Source organism: Fusarium subglutinans (genome assembly GCF_013396075.1).
Source record: "Fusarium subglutinans strain NRRL 66333 chromosome Unknown NRRL66333_c0000102, whole genome shotgun sequence".
Taxonomy (NCBI): domain Eukaryota; kingdom Fungi; phylum Ascomycota; class Sordariomycetes; order Hypocreales; family Nectriaceae; genus Fusarium; species Fusarium subglutinans.
This window is the reverse complement of record NW_023502165.1, coordinates 83,108-96,131: the sequence shown is the minus strand read 5'-3', so window position 1 is coordinate 96,131 and position 13,024 is coordinate 83,108. Positions and strand designations below refer to the sequence as shown.

The window sequence follows — 13,024 nt, the reverse complement described above, 5'->3', positions numbered from 1 at the left end:
TCAGAGACTGGACCTTGAGAAGCAAGGATATGTTAGCAGCAAAATACGGTGGGACCAAGCTTTGTTATATCGTTAGTGACAGGGAGGGCACATCCGTGTTTGAATGCCGGTGGCTGGCATTCGTATGCTGCGTGATACAGTATTCGGTAAAGGTGCTGGGGCAAATAGGGGAGGTATGACTGGCGCGTTCCCCGGGTTTACCCCAGTCAAAAATGCCGAATTGAGATCTGGGGTAGCGTTGGGAGATGCCATCGGGATGGTGGAGACGGCATTCGCGGTGGCCGCAGGCCCGTAGGTCAGATCGCGGCATCAAGACGCGCCGGCCGTTTAGCACTCCGCCTCCACTTCAAACAGTTGCGCCCTGCCTGTGATCAATCCAAATAGAAACGCATTGGCCTCTTCAAAGTCGTCAACTAAGTTCAGGTTGAAAAGACAACCCGCTTATTCAGAGGATCCCCAGTGGATGGCGGTAATGCAGATGATACACTATTAGATTGGGGCGGTTGCATGAACAGGGGGGTTGAGGTAGAGCAGCATTAAGTGAAATGTTTTGTAGCATATCGTTGAATGTTAGAGACGTTAGTTGATGGCCACAAATAACGCAGTATTGATCATGATCCTAAGCACGAGGCAATGTAAGTTACGTAACAACGCCACTTCAAAAACCGTATTGTGGTTGGTGAGCTAGTTCCTCTTATTGTAACTAATCTTAAGTTCACAGCTGTGGTCTTGGCCCCAAATCCTTCATGTCCAAGGTAGTCGACAACCCCATCTCCTTTCCCATATGAGCAAACAGCTGGGCTTTCTGGTTCGGATCATTCAACATCGTGAAAAACGCCTCCCTCGCTGCAACGTCCTCAGGAGCAGTCGACTTCACTCTTAACAGATTCGCAGTCGATAATGGATCTGTGATATTCTTGTAGACGTCGCGCCTAGCCGTTGCATAATCATCGAGTTCTGTTTCTGGGGCATTGTCGTTGATGATCTGGACTAAAGCTTTGCCCAGATGAGCGGCATCGAGTAAACCGGTAGTCAGTCCAAGTCCACCGACAGGATTGTTAAGCTAGAGTACTTAGCGACGAAGGATGCGATGTTGAGAGAGAACTTACGTGGGCAGCATCGCCAGCGAGAATGATATTACCAACGCGATATTTCGATACACAGCGCTGATGAATCGTGTACGGGGCTGTTTGGAGGTAGATGATCTCATCAGTGTTACCCGGCAAGATTCTAGAAAGTCTGTCTTTGATGACGGGGAAGACAGCCTTGTCAGTAATAGGCTCTCCATCAGCACCCTGAGCGAATGGAACGCTAGTTGCAACCCTCCACAGATTCTTTGGTCCACGTTTCACAACGATTGCCCAATCCTCAGGATGTACAATAAAGTTACCATGCTTCCAGCCTAACTTTTCAAGGTCGTAGAGGATATTGACTGCAATGAGTCGTATATCTGGCCAGGTGTAGCCTTCGAGAGACTGACCTATACATTTCCTAACCGAACTCTTGCCACCATCAGCTCCGACGACGTACCGACAGTTAAAGCTGAGCTCTTGATCATCAAGTACACGCCGAGCGTAGACAGTAACTGAATCGCCATGGTCCTCAACACGAGTGAAAGCATGGTTGAAGATGATCTCCGCATTTCCGGTATTGATCAAATGTTTAAGGAAGATCTGCGACAAGACGTCTTGCCCTATCATGGCTGCGCAGAGATTGGGGTTTTCGGATGGTGGAGGCGTGAAGTCTGCGAGGACTTTTGTTGTATCGTATCCGTCTCGCCAACAGTATCCATGATCGCTCCTACAGCCATATTCGAGAACCTCCTCGATGACTCCAGCCTTGACGAATTCGAGATTAACGCAAGGGAGCTGTCTACGATTGGTATGGTATGTCAGCGAATGAATAGCAATTGGATAGGAGAACCTACACTGCAGCTCGTGGACTACGGGAAATTCCTTCATCTGCCTCAAGCACTGTGACCTTGATTCCATTCTGGGCAAGGATCAAGGCTGTAAAGAGGCCGACGGGGCCCGCGCCGACGACTATAACTGTTGGGTTGGGCATTTCTGAATAAAGGAACAAGGTATGATGCTGTATGATATTGGAATATCAGGATTTACAGCAGACTATAACAGGATACCCAAAAGGTCGTTTTAAACAAATAAAAAGCCTTTCTATAAAGAAAAACGAAGATCATAAAACATCATGAGAAGACGGGTCTACATGTCGGAGCTTTCATGGCCGTGGAGCCGGGCTCGTAAGGTCGGCGCCCGATTTGGCCGGGATGCCGTCCCCACTTATCCGATGGCTTCATCAAACTTCGCCGAGGCCGAAGTCTTCTCGCCGAGGTCGCCAACGGAGAGAGAATCAAGTGCAGGTTCATAGTTAGGTAAGAACCGACACCATTGCAAGCAGTCAGTCACTAGTGCCCGTTAAGGCCCCCCGCATATCATGTCGGCTCGGGGGTAATAAATCGTGGGTGGACGCGACAAACTGAGAGGCCCTGAGATCCATCATGATGGGATTGTTCGACTGGCTGTGACATAACACCACAACTTGCTGGCGAACAGAACCTTTTCTTCAATGGCAATGTTTTCTTTGGACAGTGCCATGACAAAGCAGGTGTAAAGCTTGACTGATCGCGGCTCCGGTGGGGAAATGTGCCTTGTTTCCTGTAGACGCGTAGCGCGTCATGGGCAACCCCGCAATTTCAACGAGGACCATCGTGTGAAACAATTCATCACTCAAGCTCTTCGTGAAAACTGACAGCTTGATGTGTTCCTCATTAGAATATTCAGAATTATTCTCACTTATGGTTCCCGTATTAAAAATATACCATAATCACCAATGGAGTTTTAGACACGAGGAGCAAGTATGTGATGGATGGATAGACAGGATCCCAGATGATGACTTAATCAATTTATCAATGGAGTATCAGAGGTTGTGTCTACGATAACTCACATGTGCGCACGACTAACTCTTCTTCTGATTCAAAAAGGCATAAAACTTGCCCAAAGTTAGACAAGAAGTTCTTAAGCATATTGTTTAAATGATCTGATCCAATGGCATTCCCAGCCTGGGGAGTCGCTGGACTCCCGGGTAGCCAAGCTCGAACGGTCACGGTGGGCTCAGAACATCTTCTGATTGGCTCTCCTTAATCTTAAGAGAGATAAGCATAAGCTCTTATCGTAACGTTAAATTTGGGTCGACCTGGGAGACTGGACAACACGAGCGGCCTCGCTCCCCGCCAATAAGTTTCAAGCCTTTCTCAACTAGCGAACCTGGCCAAAGATAAGGTCGTAGCTAAAGACTGACTTAAATTCCATCCCCTGCAAGGTACCGGACAACAATCACTCTCTATTGGTCCTTATGAGACGTCAAGTCATGAGCTCACCCTTCTGTCATCGATAGAGGCGCTGTACTAAGATTACCTAAAATAACATAAGATTAGGCTAAAGTTCAGCTAAACTTCTACGAGGTTTACATCAGACTTGATGCTTCCGTCGAGATCAGAGAATAATACTGAGTATTTGGAAGGAAGTCTACGACCTTTCATGCTCCTTTATTCTGTTCTGTAATGATCCAAAACGTGTTGAAGCCAGGGGAACAACCATTCCGCTCGTCCGTTATCTCTGCCGATCTCAGATCTGTCCACCCACACATCATGCAGCCAAAGATAAGGAATCTACGCCACGTCGCGATGAAGCAACGTTATCTTGTACCTTAATTCTTATCTCGCGTGGTTTCGCCGGAAAGGGAAAAATGTTCCCGATTCAGCTATGATACCCATTTCTTGGCGAAACACTAGGATCTGTCTGAGATACGAGCATTCAGGGCCTCACATAGGGGGAAAGTCATTAAAGACAGTGGGTTCTGCCGTCCGTCGGGATGGAGCGCAGTAGTGTATGCAGCCAGTTTCTGCCAAATTTGATCCAGCATGGCTTCGACAATCACTCCGGTCACTGAGTGGCCTGATTACAATGACGATCCCACGGGCGGTAATCCTATTACCCATGATTTGAATGCTACTTATGACAAGGTTAGTCATTTTCAACGAGACGGGCCGGATTGTGCATTCTCCCGGCTCTCATCCCAACGTTGCGCTTCCTCGAGGGCTTCGGTAAAGATTTTATCGCTAACAAATGATGTTACACAGGGCGATATGGCATGGATGCTTGTTTGCACCATTCTTTGCTGGCAGATCACTCCTGCAATTGGCTTTCTTTGTAGGGACTCGCGACGCATCGAAATACCGGCCCCATTTGCTGACACGACACAGATGCCGGCATGCATAGGAAGAAAGCAGCATTGACGATAATCCTGCAGTCCCTTTTCTGTGCCTGTGCTGTAGGCATACAGTTTTGGATTTATGGTTATAGCTTGTATCAATCTCGGACTACAAACCCAATGTTGGGTGACCTGTCGCTCGCTGTATTTCACAACGTTCTTGCCCAGCCATCGATTGCCAACTCTGATATCCCTGAGATCCTATGTATGTATTGACGAGCATGACTGTGATTGAACACAAGTTTCAGTGTACTTGAACATTGCCGGCTGACTATTGCGTGCTCTAGATGCGATCTTCGGAGTCACCTTCGTCACCGCCACTGCCATGATTTTGGCTGGAGCAATGCTGGAAAGAGGCAGACTATGGCCTAGCATGGTGTTCCTTTTGTGCTGGACAACCTTTGTGTACTATCCGTAAGTTATTCGTCGCAGTCTCTCTTGGATCGCAGCCCTGGCCTGGACCAGCGCGGACCAAATCGCGTCCCGTGAAGAGTCACTAACAAACATCGCTGCAGTCTAGCTTATTGGGAGTGGAACCCAGCGGGATGGCTGTACGCGTTAGGCCTGTACGACTTCGCAGGATCGGGGCCAGTTCATATTGCCTCCGGATTTGGTGCTCTGGCTTGGTCGTTTATGCTGGGACCCCGACTGCCCGACGCCAGCATCACCGATCGCAAGGCAGCCGTACACTACAAACCACATAATCCACTACTTATGGTTCTTGGAACTGTACTTATTTGGTTTGGCTGGTTTGCGTTTAATGGTATGTCAATTGCCGTTGAGATATGCGGCCGAAAGCTAACCTTCTCCCCTCAACTTAGGTGGCAGCACCGCAAACCTTAGTCTCCGATCGATCTACGTCGTTGCGAATACAAACTTCTCTGCTTGTGCTGGCGGAATAGCTTGGGTTCTTCTTGGGTACCTGCATACCCGAAAGTTCTCTTTGGTCGGTTTCTGCAGTGGGATCATCGCAGGACTGGTTGGCATCACCCCCGCTGCCGGATTCACACTCATCTATGTCTCTCCTGTAATCGGAGGTGTCACGGCGGTGGTGTGCTTTTACTGTGTCAAGTACAAGTACATTCTCTCGGTCGACGATGGCCTTGATATCTTTGCCATTCACGGAATCGGCGGCGTTATCGGAGATATCCTGACTGGCCTCTTTGCTACTGGATATGTTCCTGCGCTGGATGGCGTATCAGGAGATGCCTATGCAGGTGGATGGTGGGATGGAAATTATCGCCAGCTTGGTCTCCAAATTGCAGGTGCCGTGACTTGTGCCGCTTGGTCATTCGTTATCTCATGCATATTGCTCTTCGTCATTGGCAAGATCCCTGGTCTGCATCTTCGAGCCAGCGAGGAACACGAGATCAGAGGTCTTGACTACAAGTATCTCAGTGACATGGACTGGGAGGACCATTACATGAATGGAGGTATCACACCGGTGATGGAGGGAACGCCTATGAGAGCTTCAACCCCTCAGCAAACTCCCGACAAGAGTGAAGAGAGGAAGGTCGACTGAGTCGAGGAAGGTAGTAGTTAGTAGTAGTTAGCCTACTATGGGACAATCATTTCGCTCACTGCACATCATGATGTTGGGTGCGAGAGCCTCTGAAGAGATATATGCAGATGGAAGGAATACTGGCTGCATCTGATCACTCATCCTCCACTTTTTAGGGATCGATGTGCAACACTAATATGTTCAAAGAGATTGCAGTTGAATCAACGAGTGAATTAAGTAAGATATCGCTATATAATAGAACTCAAGATGCAGAGGTCGAAATTACACGATTAGAACAACCCTCCAAGACATATCCGTGCCACGAAACAAGCTTCGGGTATCATCAGACTAATGTTGCACAGAAAACCATACAAAAAATCCAACTCGTGAAAGACAAAGAAAAGGCACGATTAGGGAATTGGGTAGAAGACTGCGCCAGACATGAACATCAGAGATTTTGGAGTCCAAAGAACCAGACCGCTGATCATCATCATTTGTAGTGCTGTACTCAAGCGTTTGGGTTGACATTAGCGCCAGAGGCGGTGGCAGTATCGTTTCGAGCACCATGTCCAGACGTGGTCTTGTTGTTGGGACCATCTGGGAAAATACGCTCGTCAATGTCGCGAATACGAAGGCCAAGACGAGCAGGGTCGATGTTTCGGTGTCCCCAGAGGAGCAATCCTCCAAAGACAGGCTTTGCGATGAGATCAAGAATGCCGTAGAAGACCGCCTCGGAGTCGGGGGCAATCAAGTTACCACCTTCACAGACGCCCCAGGCAATGGGGTAGAGGATCCATACAACGGCTGTGAGGGAACCGCACATGACAAAGGTTCGACCGACGTCAGGGCCAACGTGCTTGGCATGCAGACGAGCTTCCCATGCGAGCACGTAAACGATGTATGCGAGGGCAGCGCAGCCTGGATTCATGTTAGTAATGATGATGTTAACGCACGGAACACGACGTACCAAATGCGAAATAACCCCACTTGTAAGAGCTCTTGACGAGAGCTCCGACTAATCCAGTGACAATCATGACCCAGTCCACGAGAATTACCCAAAGCACAGTTGGCCAGGGCATGCCAGCAGTAAGAAGCAGATCTGTGAGTAGCAAGGGGGTTGTCAAGAACCAGTCGATGTATCTTGCGTAGAAGATCTCTCTGTAGATGCCGGCAACCCTATGGTCGGACCTCTGGAACTCAACCGCGATAGGAGTCCAGCCGAGGTTCGAAGCCATCGTGAAGTATGCGATAGATGCGATCATGGTGATACCTGCAGTGATGTAGCTAAGCATGTCAGTAAAGTACATGAGACCTCTACTCCATTGGTATTCATGATCGGAGAGGATTAAAAAATGTCGAATGGGACATTGACGAAACCTACTGGAAGATACGGTCGGTGCGAGGCTTTCTCATTCCAAGCCCAAGAAACACAAAGGTTGAAATAGTCATGACTGAGGACGGTTAGCCCTTTCACCACATAACCCAGTTGTTTTATTCTACACACCTGCGCAGACAGCCCAATACCAGTCAGAACCTCTGACGGTGATGTTAATGTCACTGCGTTGCCCATTGACAATGTCAGCTGTAGTGAATCGTTAGCGTGTTTGTCTTAGCTGAGGGTTGATATGGCTCACGGTTGACATTGAGAGCATCGTTCTTTCGTGCATAAAGGTGATCGGCCATGGTGAGCAACGTTAATTTAACGGTAAAAAGTAACTTCGTATTCGTGGAACGAAAAATACAATGTCTGCAGGCCAAGAGGATGACAGGTATGGATGTCAAACCCTTAAATGCAGCCAAGCTTCTTTCCCACGCTTCCCATCTCCCTCTCCATGACTTCATATCCGACCCTCCCGAACCCAGACGGAAATAACTGCCGAGTAATCGTCATTGTTCAAAAACAAAGTGCACTGTTCATCAAAATGCGCTGTCAGAATCTGCGATGGCTGATATTGAGTCTATGACGTGCTGACTTGTTGAGTCCACACCACTAGGTTTCAAACGTGGTATCAAGTGACTAAAACCGTTGCCGGTAGCCGTAGCGCGAAATGGAAGATCCCGCGGTAGTTTAGGTGGGAATTGCAAGGGTGATCAATGTATTTGCCGAAAATGATGACGGTTTGAGGTCAAGATAGGAATGTTCCATGTAACGCTACGGGATCGACCTTTTGGTGGGGGTTAGAGATGACCAGATCAAGCACAGTCTGGGACAGTGCATGAAGATTATTGACAGCCCGGTTCTTTCCGATCAGATAGTCTTTACGTTATTCACAATAGCGTTGACTTGCGAGGCTTTGGGTATAGACCAGTAGATCATAAGTATTAGGGGAGTTCATTCTATCTTCTAACTAAGTAATTACACTAAAAAATACTACCAGCCAATCCAACTAATGCTCGCTAATTCGCAGCAATGACAAGATAGTAATAAGCCAACAAAATCGCAACCAAAGCTCCCAAGAACCCTTGAAACAGAGTCAGAGACGAATCGCTCATCTTATCCAGTCCACCCTTGGGAGACTTGGCAGTATCCTGCGCCCAAGGAATCTGATGGCTCTTGAACCCCGAGTCCTTGAGAATCTGTTCTGAAACAATCTTACTACCAGCGATACAAACAGGAACACCGGTGCCAGGATGTGTGCTGGCACCGGCAAAGTACAGGTTCTTGTACTTGGAGTGCTGAGTGCCAGGTCTGAAGGCGAGAACGTTCATGATGGAGTGACTTAGACCAAGAATAGCGCCCTTGTCGAGGTTGAACTTTTCTTGCCATGTGAATGGGGTGTTAATGATCTCGTTCTCGATGAGAGGAGCAAGATCAACACCTATTCTCGCACGCATTGTTGCAATAACTGTGTCGCGAGCAAGAGAAATCATCTTATCCCAGTCCTGGCTTGTCTCGAGGCCACCAGAGTTTCCAGACTTGGACAAACCACGATGTGTTCCTTCAGAGTCTGAGAGAAGATGACCTACAGGCACAAGAACAACGATAGAGTCCTTGCCCTCAGGGGCAGCCGAAGGGTCAATGCGCGAAGGGACATTGACGTAGAATGATGGTTCTGAAGGAATGAGGTGCTCCTTGAAGATGCTGTCAAAGGACTCCTGATACTCATCCGCGAGGAAAATGTTGTGAGCATTGAGTTCAGGGACGATCTTGGAAGCAGACCAGTAGAAAGAGATACTACTGCAAGAAGTCTCTCGTTTTGATAGCGAGTCTGCGTAGCTGGTCTTGGGGAGGAGATTGTTGTAAGTGTAGACAAGGTCAGCGTTTGAGATGACAATGTCTGAAGGCAAATGTGTTCCGTCACTCAGAACGACGCCGTTTGCCTTGCCGGTCGCTTGGTCGATGGAGATGGACTTGACGCCGGTATTCAGACGGTACTCGACACCAAGACGCTGACCAACGTTTACTAGAGCTTCAACGACCTGAAGATGTTAGTGAGGAACCTAGCATGTCGGGTTGCAAGACTGACCTTGTGGAATCCACCTCGAGGATATAGAATACCCTCAGCAAGCTCAGTATACTGAAGCAAGCTATATGTTCCCGGCGCATCAAAAGGGCTCATTCCCATGTACATACTTCCAAATGTGAAAACCCTTCTCAACCTCTCAGTCCAGAAGTACTTGCTTGCTCTCGTCCAGATACTCTCCAGGGGGTGAATATTGAACAGATTGAACAGCACCTCAGGTCTTGCCAGACTCAGAATGCTAGGGAAGTTCCTTCGAAGCACCGACTCAACACTAACTTCATAATGTCGATGCGACTCCTGAAGAAAACCAAGATATCTCTCAAAACCATCGATACCTTCAACGGCTTCGATAGCTTTCTTCATCTTGGTCAGATCAGTGGACATCTCAAAGGATGAACCATCGCCAAACCAGATGTTGTAGTTTGGTTCACATTTCAGAAGCTCAACGCCCTCAGCGGTTAGAGAAGTTCCTAGGTCTTGGAAGATCTCGTGGAAGAAGCGAGGGAGAAGAAGAAGAGATGGACCTTGGTCGAAGCGCTGACAAGGTTAGTGGGCGTAAATAAAGTGATAGGGAAGACGTACGTGGCCATCGTTGTGGATTAGAGAGCAACGTCCGCCGGTAAAGTCATTCTTCTCGAGGATAGTAACTTTGAAGCCAGCTTTTGCAAGTCTCGCAGCAGTAGAAACGCCACCGACACCAGCACCTAGTGATTGTCAGTCAATGCCTTCTCATAGTTCATAATGTTGAGGGCAACTTACCAATAACAATAACAGATTTCTTAATGTCGCTCATTTTTGCTGTAAAAAGTGAAGATGCTCAATCAATAACCGATTCACCCGAAGCCAACGGTTTTGATAGTCAGAGCAATAGAGTCAATGACGTCTTCCATTTTGTTTGATCCACTTTTTCTTCGCATTCGTTTAATGAGACACTTGGCGTACATGTGAGAGGCTAATTTACCCTGTGCTTAACGAGGCGCAGTCTGTATTTTGAGGGATTAAAGTGGTTTATTGAAGATTGACAGGGAGAATTGAAGTCGTTGATGCGTTGACGATCATTGACGGGTTTGGTTTGGAGGGTTTTTAGTGGATTTGGTGATGGGATGCGTGTTGAATGATTGGTTGGGGGGTTTATGGTGGTGGTGCTGTCAAAATGTCAACGGTGCGGCTATGAAATTAGGACGCCACGAGACTTGACGACGCCAAGTAATTCCAACGGTTGAGTAGACGATGTTTTGAGACATCATCTAAATCTTGAAGAAAAAAAAGGAGACTCAAAGTGGAATGCGATGAATAATCTATGAATCTATGACTTCTACCATTACATCCTCCACGCTTCACCCCGCTATTTGTTCAATGCAGACCATGCAACACGAATTCGTCTCATCTTAGGAACAGTAGCTCTGCCCTTCTTCATCGTAGGACCCTTTTCTCTTAGAACGCGTCCAATTTCCATATAGCTCTCAACAGCAACGCGAATCGGTCCTTTTCCTTCTGAAGGAAGCTTATCAATAGCGCTCTTTGCCATGTTGTATTTTTCAAAAGCACGGTCAAGCAATTTATGACGGAGAGCTTCGATGGCGGGACCGTGGGGATTTTGGATTACATCTTCTGGAGTGAGTTGGGCTTCTTTTAGCCAAGAGAGGGGAAGGTAGACGCGGTCGATTTCTGCGTCGGTTTTGATGTCACGGGCGATGTTGACGTATTGAAGTGCGATGCCCATTTCTTGGCCTGAAGCAACAACTTCGCGCTGAATGTCTTCGGGGACAGTTTCTGGGGTATGGTAGAGAATAAGATGGTTGCAAAGTTCTGCGACAGTGCCGGCTACGCGACTTCCGTAGATATCCAGGTCTTCGGTGGTCTCGATAGGGAATGCACCGGACTTTCTGTCAAAGAGAAGATCGGTGTCAAAGCCCTTGAGCAGATCATCCAAGGGTTGCTTGGGTAGATAATAAGTAGGCAATTGGAGAAGAGCCATGTGGAACATCTCCGGGATGTTGGACGTGACATATTCTCGTAGTCTTTGCGAAGGTTCCTCTTGGTTCTCTTCATAAGCGAGATCAAGAAACTTTCTCAGCTTCTCGATTGAGGCTCTAGAGTCATCAACAGATGGAGCTTCGTCAACGAGATCGTCAGCTGCTCGACAGAACGCATAAAGACGGATCAGGTCGATACGAAGTCTTCCCTCAAAAGTGCCGCTTGCGAGATAGAAGCTTCGGCTCTTCTTTCGGAGCAGGGCAACGGCGCTGACAAGGCCTTGAATACGCTCTTCATCATACTTCTCTTTAGGTAGAATAAGAGTTCGGATAATGGTAAGCAAGCTGGGCACTCCCTTTGTCCGAGGGAAGTGCTCAGGAAAAGTGTCGAGAATAGCCAGGTTGTTGTCGCAAGCGATGAGGCCAAAGACAATCAAGGTGTTGGTGAGAAGGAAAAAGACGGCCTCTCTGCAAATTGTTAGAAAGCTCAACTCTCTCAGAATAATGGCCACTTACTCAATGTCGAGGCCATCCCACAAGACGACGCCGTATTTGGTCCCAGAAGTGATACTCCACGTTCCCCGTCGCAACGCAAAAGTGTCAACAACCCACAAATACAAGGTTGGCAAAGCAATAGGAAGTGCAGTATTTGTCCAAGGTAAATTCACAATAAGCTGATAGGAAATCGACCTGCCAATGGTTAGCATATGCGGCATGAAACAGTTGGCCAGTTGAGGCATTACCATAGAAACAAGAGGAATGGACAGGCCCAAATGAGGATAAGGCCCATGTACATGCCCTCGCCACCAGAGGACACAGAAACGAGGCCGAAAACAATTGCTGATGCGAAAAGAATCTGGCCAGCGATTTTGCCCCAGCCCGTCTTCTTAGACAGGTAAATAGGGTGAAATGTTGGTTTGCTGAGAATCATGTAGAGTAGAGAGGTGTTGAAAGTCTGAATGACGAAGAAAAACAATTCTTCAGCTGGGATATCCCATGCTGTCAGACCGACCACGACACCAGGAGGATAAGTCCATATGCGATTTTTGATGAGATACGAGTCCCAGGGGCTGTCAGCGTTAGTAACCCTCAACAAAATCCCCTCCCAAATCAACATACATGGTCGAAACAACAGCAACCTGCCAAAGTTAGCTTCAAGCCCTTAAACCTCCCAGAAAAAACTCACCGTTATCAAAAACACAAGCTTAAAAACATCCAACCGTGACATCAACGGTCTATAAACCGCCGCCAAAACAACACCAAACGTTATCGTGTATTTTAGATGCCTATATCGAGGGATGAGTTAAAAGCCCCCTCAACAACGCGAAGAATACGTACACTTGGGCATATTCCCAACCCATTTTGACAGAGGTTTACTTCGTGTACGTGAACGAAAACAACAGATGGATTTGTGTGTGACGGCATACGATATGGGCTTCAAATAAAGCCAGAGTCAAAAAGTGAAAAGGAAAAAGGTTGTTAAGGAAGAAGTCGGAGCGTGAGTGGTGCGTGAGTCCACAGTTTGTTTTTCAGACACTAACACAGCCCTTGATGGTACAACGTACCCCTGTCTGTTATGTCTTGGGTGACAATAATGCTCCCCCACCACTAGCTTCTCTTCACCGTTGTTGAGTGTGAGTGGGGGAGAGGCGTTTTCTGTCATGTTACATCTCAGGGACTCGTTGACGTCACGACTTTTTTCTTCAACTTTTTTGGGGATCGAGTGTACTTGTCATCAATTAATTCGAGACCCCTGGTTCGGGATACTCGGTCTTTTTGACATTGCCGTTACCGTT

The 13,024-nt window shown here is 47.7% G+C and overlaps 5 protein-coding genes across 5 annotated transcripts; 1 reads left to right on the top strand and 4 right to left on the bottom strand.

Moving 5' to 3' along the window:
- Positions 1 to 715: 715 nt before the first annotated feature.
- On the bottom strand, positions 716 to 2,064 carry FSUBG_7854 (3-(3-hydroxyphenyl)propionate 2-hydroxylase; the record flags this gene model as incomplete). Its single annotated transcript, XM_036686201.1, has 4 exons — positions 716 to 1,063; positions 1,110 to 1,432; positions 1,481 to 1,872; positions 1,928 to 2,064. The coding sequence occupies 4 exons, from the start codon at positions 2,062 to 2,064 to the stop codon at positions 716 to 718; spliced, it is 1,200 nt and encodes a 399-aa protein (XP_036536644.1).
- Positions 2,065 to 3,937: 1,873 nt separating this feature from the next.
- On the top strand, positions 3,938 to 5,809 carry FSUBG_7853 (ammonium permease MEPA; the record flags this gene model as incomplete). The annotated part of the gene is made up of 5 exons (XM_036686200.1): positions 3,938 to 4,039; positions 4,360 to 4,492; positions 4,575 to 4,701; positions 4,803 to 5,050; positions 5,109 to 5,809. 5 exons carry the CDS (start codon positions 3,938 to 3,940, stop codon positions 5,807 to 5,809), a joined length of 1,311 nt encoding a protein of 436 aa, XP_036536643.1.
- Positions 5,810 to 6,296: 487 nt separating this feature from the next.
- FSUBG_7852 (HSP30 heat shock Yro1p) lies at positions 6,297 to 7,471 on the bottom strand (the record flags this gene model as incomplete). Its single annotated transcript, XM_036686199.1, has 4 exons — positions 6,297 to 6,706; positions 6,756 to 7,058; positions 7,293 to 7,370; positions 7,423 to 7,471. The coding sequence occupies 4 exons, from the start codon at positions 7,469 to 7,471 to the stop codon at positions 6,297 to 6,299; spliced, it is 840 nt and encodes a 279-aa protein (XP_036536642.1).
- A 714-nt stretch (positions 7,472 to 8,185) lies between these two features.
- Positions 8,186 to 10,045, bottom strand: FSUBG_7851 (phytoene dehydrogenase AL-1 (carotenoid biosynthesis al-1); the record flags this gene model as incomplete). Its single annotated transcript, XM_036686198.1, has 4 exons — positions 8,186 to 9,208; positions 9,256 to 9,789; positions 9,835 to 9,956; positions 10,012 to 10,045. 4 exons carry the CDS (start codon positions 10,043 to 10,045, stop codon positions 8,186 to 8,188), a joined length of 1,713 nt encoding a protein of 570 aa, XP_036536641.1.
- A 552-nt stretch (positions 10,046 to 10,597) lies between these two features.
- Positions 10,598 to 12,589, bottom strand: FSUBG_7850 (phytoene synthase; the record flags this gene model as incomplete). Its single annotated transcript, XM_036686197.1, has 6 exons — positions 10,598 to 11,696; positions 11,745 to 11,918; positions 11,972 to 12,298; positions 12,348 to 12,367; positions 12,415 to 12,514; positions 12,567 to 12,589. The coding sequence occupies 6 exons, from the start codon at positions 12,587 to 12,589 to the stop codon at positions 10,598 to 10,600; spliced, it is 1,743 nt and encodes a 580-aa protein (XP_036536640.1).
- Between the last annotated feature and the right edge of the window lie 435 nt (positions 12,590 to 13,024).